The 10,492-nt window shown below is 39.4% G+C and overlaps 1 protein-coding gene across 1 annotated transcript in view; it reads right to left on the bottom strand.

Annotated features, from left to right (window-relative positions):
• Positions 1-10,492, bottom strand: part of LOC309649629 (uncharacterized protein) — a 70,342-nt gene that overhangs the window by 11,570 nt on the left and 48,280 nt on the right. Inside the window, exon 8 of the mRNA XM_082439784.1 lies at positions 6,765-6,981. Coding sequence (XP_082295910.1) covers positions 6,765-6,981 — 217 coding nt within the window. The remainder of the gene's footprint in view (positions 1-6,764; positions 6,982-10,492) is intronic.

Here is a 10,492-nt window from a genome sequence, read left to right on the forward strand (position 1 = left end):
TTCAAAACAAGGCAAAAAAAGAGAAGAAGGAATAGAGAACTAGTGGGGCAAATACAGTACACTTAGATGACTATTTTAAAACAAAACATTATATTTTATAATGTTTTATAATATAAGAATTATATTCAGTATAAACAGAACAAGGAATCGAGTTAGTTACACAAAACCCAATAACATGCTACTCTAGGTGACATCTATGAAACATAATGATATGGAAAGCTGGAGAATAAAAGGTTAGTAAAAGATAAACCATGGAAAGAGTAACCACAGACACTCTGGTGTATTCTCAGACAAAATGGATCAGAAAGCCTAAACATTACTACAGAGAAAGAGAAATGCTTGCTAGTAAGAGGTTCAATTCAGCACATGATAGAAATTTGCAATTTCTATGCATCTAATAATATTGCTTTGAAATATATACAGCAAAAATGGACCCAAAAAACCAAGAAGAAATAAATCCAGACTAACAGTTGAAGACTTAACACACCTATCCCATTAACTGACAGAACAAATAGGTCACCAACAAACAAAATTTATAAACAAAATCATTTTGAAGAATATAAAAAATATATGATAAGTAGGAATACTGACACAAATTTTAACAGACTTAAATAAATGGAAAGATGAACTATGAATACGATTCAGAAAACCAAGCATTTTAAAGACGTCATGTCAACCCACGCACCTATGGTCAATTAATCTATGACAAAGGAGGCAAGTATAATGGAGAAAAGACAGTCTTTCAATAAGTGGTGCTGGGAAAACTAGATACTACATGTAAAAGAATGAAATTAGGGCTTCCCTGGTGGCGCAGTGGTTGAGAATCTGCCTGCCAATGCAGGGGACACGGGTTCGAGCCCTGGTCTGGGAAGATCCCACATGCCGCAGAGCAGCTAGGCCCGTGAGCCACAACTACTGAGCCTGCGCATCTGGAGCCTGTGCTCCGCAACAAGAGAGGCCGCGATAGTGAGAGGCCCGCGCACCACGATGAAGAGGGGCCCCCACTTGCCGCAACTAGAGAAAGCCCTCGCACAGAAATGAAGACCCAACACAGCCATAAATAAATAAACAAATAAATAAAAATTTAAAAAAAAAAGAATGAAATTAGAACATTCTCTAACACCATACACAAAAATGAACTCAAAATGGATCAAAGACCTAAATGTAAGACCGGACACTATAAAACTCTTAGAGGAAAATACAGACAGCACACTCTGTCATAAATTGCAGCAATATCTTTTTTGATCCACCTCCTAGAGTAATGAAAATAAAAACAAAAATAAATGAATGGGACCTAATAAAACTTAAAAGTTTCTGCACAGCAAAGGAAACCATAAACAAAAAGAAAAGACAATCCACAGAATGGGAGAAAATATTTGCAAACCAAGTGACCAACAAGGGATTAATCTCCAAAATATACAAACAGCTCATGCAGCTCTATGTCAAAAAACCCCCCCAAACAACCCAATCAAAAAATGGGCAGAATGGGACTTCCCTGGTGGTGCAATGGTTAAGAATCTGCCTGCCAGTTTAGGGGACATGGCTTTGATCCCTGGTCTGGGAAGATCCCATGTGTTGCAGAGCAACTAAGCCCATGCTCCACAACTACTAAGCCTGTGCTCTAGAGCCCGTGAGCCACAACTACTGAGCCTGTGTGCCACAACTACTGAAGCCCACGCACCTAGAGCCTGTACTCCACAAGAAGAGAAGCCACAGCAATGAGAAGCCCGTGCACCACAACAAAGAGTAGCCACTGCCCCCTGCACTGCTCACTGCAACCAGAGAAAGCCCATGAGCAGCAACAAAGACCCAACGTGACCAAAAATAAATAAATAAATAAATAAAAATTTTTAAAAATCAATGTATTTTTTAAAAAAAGGGCAGAAGATCTAAATAGACGTTTCTCCAAAGAAGACATACAGATGGCCAAAAAGCACATGAAAAGATGCTCAACATCACTAGTTATCAGAGAAATGCCAATAAAAACTACAATGAGTTATCACCTCACACTGGTCAGAATGGCCATCATCAAAAATTCTACAGACAATAAAAGCTGGAGAGGGTGTGGTGAAAAGGGAACCCTCCTGTACTGTTGGTGGGAATGTAAATTGGTACAACCACTATGGAGAACAGTATGTTCTCTTTTTATATTTTTTAAGAGAACAACCATGTGACCCAGCAATCCCACTCCTGGGAATATATCCAGAAAAAACCATAATACAAAAAGATACACGCACCCCAATGTTCATTGCAGCACTATTTACAATAGCCAAGACATGGAAGCAACCCAAATGTCCATTGATAGAGGCACGCATAAAGATGTGGTACATAGATACAATGGAATAGTACTAAGCCATGAAAAAGAAGGAAATAATGCCATTTGCAGCAACATGGATGGACTTAGAGATTATGATACTAAGTGAAGTAAGACAGACAGAGAAAGACAAATACCATATTATACCATTATATGTGGAATCTAATTTTAAAAAAATGATACAAATGAACTTATTTACAAAACAGAAACACACTCACAGATTTTGAAAACAAATTTATGGTTACCAAAGGAGAAACGTAGAGGGGAGGGATAAATTAGGAGCTTGGGATTAACATACACACACTACTATATATAAAATAGATAACCAACAAGGACCTACTGTAGAGCACAGGGAACTCAACTCAGTATTCTGTGACAACCTATATGGGAAAAGAATCTGAAAAAGGATGAATATATGTATATGTATAACTGAATCACTTTGGTGTACCCCTGAAACTAATACAACATTGTAAGTCAACTGTACTCCAATAAAACTTTTTAAAAAATAAAAAATAAAAATAAAGATGTCATGTTTCCCAAATATATATATAAATCCAATGAAACCTCAATCAAAATCCTAAGCTGATAACTATATCCATCTATCAATTATGAGGACTTAAAGTGACTTTAGTTATGACAGTACAATATTAGTACAATGATAGACAAATGGAACAAAATCAAATGCTTATAAACAGACTCATGCATATATAGAGACTTGAAAACAAAAGTACCATTACAGACAAGAGGGTAAGGATGTCTCTTTTTAAAAATGATGCTGGGACAATCAAATATTCATGCTGGGGGTTGGGGGATTCAGATAACAATGTTGAACGCCATCTCACAATATACACAAAAATCATTTGGGGGGAGAACTGTCAATTTCAGTGGGAGAGGCAAATTAATAAAAACTTCAGGTGATAATATAGGAGAATCTCTCAATGATATTAGGGTATGGAAAGATATTTTAAACAAGCTATATATGAAGCACACCATAGGGACTTCCCTGGTGGTCCACTGGCTAAGACTCCGCACTCCCCATGCAGGGGGCCCGGGTTCGATCCCTGGTCAGGGAACTAGATCCTACATGCCGCAACTAAGACCCGGAGCAGCCAAATAAGTAAATAAATATTTTTTTTAAAAAAAGAGTTCTCATTCAAAAAAAAAAACATGAAGCACAACATAATGCAAATTATATTCCGCTGGAGGAACTGGACAGCCACTTTGGAAAACATTTTGGCATCATCCATTTAGGCTGAAGTTATACACATCCTAAGACACAGAAATCTCACTCTGAGGTATACATCTAAGTTATATACCTATCCCCCAATAAAATAAGGACACATTGAACCAGAAGATATGTAAAATAATTTTTGCAGCAACATTATTCATAACAACCCAAACTGCAAGCATTACAAGCTTAATTAATAGTAGAAAAAACTGACATATATTCAAACTATGGAATGCTATTAAAAACCAATGTTTACCCAGCTTGCAAGCTAAGAATACTTTCTACATTTTCAAAGGACTGTAAAACAAAACCAAAAAGCAATGTGAGAGACCTTCTGTGTCCTGCAACTCCTAAAATGTTTACTGTATAGATATTCATACAATATGTTTGCCTGACCCTTGTTACAGAGGGGAAAAAAAAAACAAACAAAAACAAAAAACAAAACAAAACAAAAACCCCAAAAAACCTCTGTGCAAAAGCATGAATAATTCTTTAAAATATTGAGGGCTTCCCTGGTGGCGCAGTGGTTGGGAGTCTGCCTGCCAATGCAGGCGACACGGGTTCGAGCCCTGTTCTGGGAAGATCCCACATGCCGCGGAGCAACTAGGCCCATGAGCCATAATTACTGAGCCTGCGCGTCTGGAGCCTGTGCTCCTCAACAAGAGAGGCTGCAATAGTGAGAGGCCCGCGCACCGCGATGAAGAGTGGCCCCCGCTTGCCACAACTGGAGAAAGCCATCGCACAGAAACGAAGACCCAACACAGCCATAAATAAATTAATTAAAAAAAAAAAATATTGAGTAAAAGGAGACTGACAGTTAAAAAAAGCTGTATAGTAACATTGACATGTAGTTAAAAATAGGTACAACTAAATAAAATATAATGATTAGCAATTATTAATTTTTTATATGATACAACTATAAAGAAAAGACTTAAACTGCTTGGTATCTCAAACAGGATGGTAATTACCTTTGAGTATGAAGATGTAATATAATTGGGAAGTGGCTCACAGAACACCACTGGGGTGCTGGCAGTGTTCTGTTTCTCAAGCTGGGCAATGACTGTTTTATATATACCCATTAATTTTATACTGATTAACTTGTAGACCTTTTAAATTAACAAGTAAGTGAGGACTTCCCTGGTGGCGCAGTGGTTAAGATTCTGTGCTCCCAATGCAGGGGGCCTGGGTTCAATCCCTGTTCAGGGAACTAGATCCCACATGCATGCTGCAACTAAGAGTTTGCATGCCACAACTAAGGAGCCAGCGAGCTGCAACTAAGGAGCTGGTGAGCTGCAACTAAGGAGCCCACGTGCCACAACTAAGGAGCCCGTGAGCCACAACTAAGGAGCCCACCTGCTGCAACTAAGACCCAGCGCAACCAAAATAAATAAGCATTAAAAAATATATAAATGGAAGAGTTGAAAAAGCCTGTTCTTTACACAGAGAACAGATTTGTTGTTGCCCTAAAGGAGGGGGACTAGGAGAGGGATGGATTGGGAGTTTGGGATCAGCAAATGCAAACTATTGTACATAGAATGAATAAACAACAAGGTGCTGCTGTATAGCACAGGGGACTATATTCAATATCCTGTGATAAACCATAATGGAAAAGAATAGGAAAAAGAATGTATATATATGTAACACTGAATCACTTTGCTGTACAGCAGAAATTAACACAACATTGTAAATCAATTATACTTCAATAAAATACACTTTTTGAAAAATCCTGTTCTTTAAAAAGACCACCAACACATATCCATTTGTAGTGAGATAGAAAGAAACCTGGTGCAAATAAAAAAATATAAGGAATTCATAGGGGACATAACTCAGATAAAATAGACATTTTTTTTTTGCCCTGAAAGAATACAATGAACATTTTTAATTCGTTAAATTTGAAATCCTGGATGAACTCATAATTTTATGATCCTTCCATCCTGGAAACATGTTAACTCCAGACAATCTAGCAGGTGAATTTTAGGGTAGGCAACAGGACACAGATGCCCACTACCACTCCATTCACTTTCCTCCTTTGTACTGGAGAGTAGAGACAATGCATTGAGATAAGAATGAATTATAAACATTAGAAACTGGACAGAAAATTAAGGGTATATTCAGACAACATCATCATCGACGTGGAAAAAGAGACGCAAGGAATTACTTACGGAAAAGACAAAACGTTCCCCCCATAAATCCCAAGCAGATTTTCACATATACTGCTGGCTGGAACTGCACTATATACCTGAGCTCATTTCATTCTAATTGATCTCTAGCAACGGGAACTGAAACCACCAGGCTTAACTAAGACCAACCAGTACTGGCATATGGGTCACGCTACCAGAAGGATGGATAACTGAAAACAGAGATTCTATTAGCAAAGAAGAAGGAGGGAATGTTTGTCAGGCAAAAAAGCAACAGTGTCCGCTGCTATATATTAAGTGGTGAGTGCAGGCATTGGCAAACATTTTCTACAAAGGGACAGATACTATATATTTCTACTTTGAGGGTTAAGATCTGTCACAACGTTTCAATTCTGCCTTCGCATTGCGAAAGCAGCCATAGACGATACGTAACAGACGGGTGTGGCTGGATTAGTCCCTCGGTCTGCAGTTACTCATCCCCCTGGATAAAAGCCTAAAAAGCAGAAGGTTTCGAACTCCTGTCCTGGGCTGCACCACCTTCCTTCCCAGCGGTGGAGGCTGGAACCTCAACGAAACCACCAGCCAGGCGTCCAAAGCTTCAACCCTCACAAGCCTCTTTGTACCACAGACACTACACACTTCTTTATTAATCCGAAACCTGGACCAGACATCCCCACATGATGACCGTCCACCCTGGCCTCAACATCACTGAGCCCCACGTTAATTCCCAAACCTGAAGCTGTTACCATCGTAAATACCACCTGCATCCTTTACAGAATGATCCGCAAAGACCCCCATACCTTGCCAGTCAGGACACGGTCGCTGATCTCTACAGATTCTTAACCGTTTTAACGACTCCCCACCAAAGTACCCCAACCACAGAGAGACGTGCCAGACTCTGCTGGTTCCTCCCAAATACCTCCACTTTGGCGTTTCCCACCAGACCCTCCAAAGCACACTGCACCATTTCCACCCTGTAGGAGTCACGTCACGCTGTCATAGACACACCTCTCATGAGAAAACACACACACACACACACACACACACACACACACACCTTCAAGGGACAAATGCACACACTGACCCGATTTTCCCCAGCGCACAAGGAGAGTCTAAACGTAACCTTCCGCGAACCGCTTCTACTTCTGGACCCGTCGCCCAGATTTTCCGCCTGCCTACGGCGGCCGAAGACGGTCTGAGGCGTTTCAAGAAAGGCGGAGGAGCGGATTCCGGTATTTCTCAGAGGTAATATGTCCGCGCCCAGCTCTCCGCGGCCCCGGGGGGCGGCCATGTTGGGACACCTGACGTACAGAAGGCCAAGGGGGCGGGTTTGGAGGCCGGGAGCCCTGGATGGTCCGGAAGGTGGGAAGCCACTGAAATTATGTCATTACCTGTCACTTCGACTCTTCAGAAAATTAGCAGATTTTCAGAGACTCGAGGTCTGCGAGGCAAATACGGAGCTACCTAAACGGCGTTCGACGGACTGGGCAGGAAAGATGATATTGCTACGGCCTTTATTTTACACCTTGTATTAAAAAAGGAGGGGGACGGGTTTCCAAAGGGACCAAGAGTTCCGCTGTCGGTATAGCAGCAGAGAACGAATTCCCGGAAAGAGAAACGGCAATACATCCAGTAATCGGACATCCCCAGAAAGCTTTGGAGGAACATTTCTTGCAGGAAGCGGCTTTTAGGACAGAATACGATTTCGAGAAACCGGCACAGTGTGGAACAGGCCATCAGGTCCAGAAGAAAAGAGCTGCTGGGATGAAGCCTAAGTTTTGACTGAGATTAGAGCCTCGGGGAAAGGCCACTAAAAACGAGGCCAGTAAAGGTCTGGAGCCAATGAAAAAGGCACAACCACAATTGAGAGTCCAGAAGTGTTAACATCAATAGCTATTTGGTCAAGACATTAAGATACTTCCATGGGGTAAATCTTCTCAACAAAAGAGGCTGGGATAATTGTATACCTATTTGCAGAAAAATGACTTAAGACCCATAACTCTAAGCATACACAAAAATTAACTGGAAATAGATCACAGACCTAAATATAAGAGGTAAAAGTATGAAACTTAGGAGACAATCTCCACGAACCTAAGTTTAAGTTAGCCAAAGAGTTCTGTAGCAAGACAATAAAGGTTGAGACATAAAAGAAAAAATAATAAATTGGACTTAATTAAAATGAAAAACTTTTGTATTTTTAAGCACAACTTTAAGAAAAGTAATGAGTGGAGCCAGAGATTGGGAGAAAATATTGACACATTTAACATGTGATAAACGGACTTATATTCAGAATAAAGAGTTCTCAAAACTCAACAAATCAACTATCCAGTTACTTTTCTTTTTATATAGAATTTTATTTTATCTTATTTTAATTTTTATTGGAGTATAGTTGCTTTACAGTATTGTGTTAGTTTACACTGTACAGCAAGGTGAATCAGCTATATGTATACATATATCCCCTGTGTTTTGGATTTCCTTCTCATTTAGGTCACCACAGAGCATTGAGTAGAGTTCCCTGTGCTATACGGTAGATTCTCATTATACCCAGTTCACTTTTTGGGGTTATGAAAATTTCTAAATATTGGATCATGGTGATGGCACAACTCTATAAACTTGCTAAATGTCACTGTATAATACCCTTACTACTGGTAAATGTTATATGTAAATTATGATCATAAAGCTGTTAAAATGAATTGCTGTTCTATACTACAAAATTTATACGGTATGAATATTTTTTAAAACACAACAACTACAATTGCAAAATTATAAGCTACCTGGATTAAAAATAAATGGAGATATCTGGGACATACAAGAAAAACAGTACAACAAATCTTGGAGTGATAATGTAAGAATCTGGATAATGAGAGGATCATAATATAAACTGAACATAACTGAATCAGTAACATTTTTCAAGTATACCCACTTTAATGTATAACTTTTATATGTGACTCCAGTTACCATCCTACTATGATACTATTACAGCCATATTATTACACCCGTGATATTATTACAGCCACGTAATATTAATTATATATATACAAGAACATTTTATAATATGGAAATGTTTATAATAAGAGATTAAGTGATGAAACTAGATCAAACCTTTTTTTTTTTATTTAATTTATTGGCTGGGGCGCTAGTTCCTGGACCAGGGTGCAAACCCAAAACCCCTGTATTGGAAGGACAGAGTCTTAACCACTGGACTGCGAGGGAAGTCCCTACATCAAACCTATTTTTTATAGCTTTATTGAGATATAATTGACATAGATTATACCTATTTTATTTTTTAAATATTTATTTTCTTTAATTTTTTTTTTTGGGGGGGCTGCATCGGGTCTTAGCTGTGCCATGCGGGATCTTTGTTGAGGCATGCGGGACCTTTTGTTGTGGTGGCGCGCAGGCTTCTCTCTAGTTGTGGCATGTGGGTTTTCTCTCTCTAGTTGTGGCTTAGGTTATAGCTAAGGACAAACACATAGATCACGCGGGCTTAGTTGCCCCGTGGCATGTGGGATCTTATTTCCCCTACCAGGAATTGAACCCATGTCCCCTGCATTGGAAGGTGGATTCTTTACCACTGGACCACCAAGGAAGTCCTGATTATACCTATTCTAAATAAACTTTTATTTGGAGAAGATATTAGATTTACACAAAAGTCACGAAGTACTACAAAGAGTGCACATATACCTTCATATGGTACCTTCATATACCTTGTACCTGTGTGCTGCAAACTACAGAGCCCACACGCTCTGAAGCCCGTGCCCCACAATGAAGAGCCCACGTGCCACAACTAAGACCTGACTCAGCCAAAAATAAATTTAAAAAAAAAATAAACTTTTCAGCAAATGATGCTGGAACACTTAGTGGTCCATTGGCAACAACAAAAAAAGGCTCTCAAAAGAATCTCAACACTTTCATCCCATAAGTCCTACACTGGTAAAGGACTGATACCCAGAACATAGAAAGAATTCTTAAAAGTCAACAATAAGGGACTTTCCTGGTGGCGCAGTGGTTAAGCATCCGCCTGCCAATGCAGGGACACGGATTCGAGCCCTGGTCCGGGAAGATCCCACATGCCGCGGAGCAACTAAGTCCATGCGCCACAACTACTGAGCCTGTGCTCTAGAGCCCACGAGCCACAACTCCTGAAGCCCGCACGCCTAGAGCCCGTGCTCCGCAACAAGAAAAGCCACTGCAATGAGAAGCCCACGCACCGCAACGAAGAATAGCCCCTGCTCGTTTCAACTAGAGAAAGCCTGCGCGCAGCAACGAAGACCCAACACAGCCAAAAATAAATTTAAAGTAAATAAATAAATTTATTTTTTAAAAAGTCAACAATAAGAAACCCCAATTTTAAAAATGGGCAAAGACTTTGAACAGACACTTGATCAAAGATAACAGATGGCAAACAAGCATATGAAAAAATGGTCTACATCATTTGTTATTAGGGAGATGCAAATTAAAACAGCTATATGATACAAGTACCCAACTATCAGACTTGCTGAAATTCAAAAAACTGAAAATATGAAATACTGGTTATAAGATGAAATAACGTGAAGTTTTATTATTTGCCAGACACAATGCAAAAGATACAGCTTAGAAGATAGGGAGATTCTTGAATGTATGTTTATACAGATGATCCCAAGTTTTAGAACAGTAGTCTGAAAAAAAATTTTTTTTCACTGAAATGGCTCTCATTGAGGAGTAGAATTTAGGAAAATGGTTGTTCTTACTTGTGTCAAAGAAATCTGAAAGGAAATATCCAAGAGTAAATTTTGCAGTAAAATGAACAAATATCCTGTCTTTATTCCTATA

Source organism: Balaenoptera physalus (assembly GCF_965194825.1).
Source record: "Balaenoptera physalus genome assembly, chromosome: 19".
In the NCBI taxonomy this organism is placed as follows: Eukaryota; Metazoa; Chordata; class Mammalia; order Artiodactyla; family Balaenopteridae; genus Balaenoptera; species Balaenoptera physalus.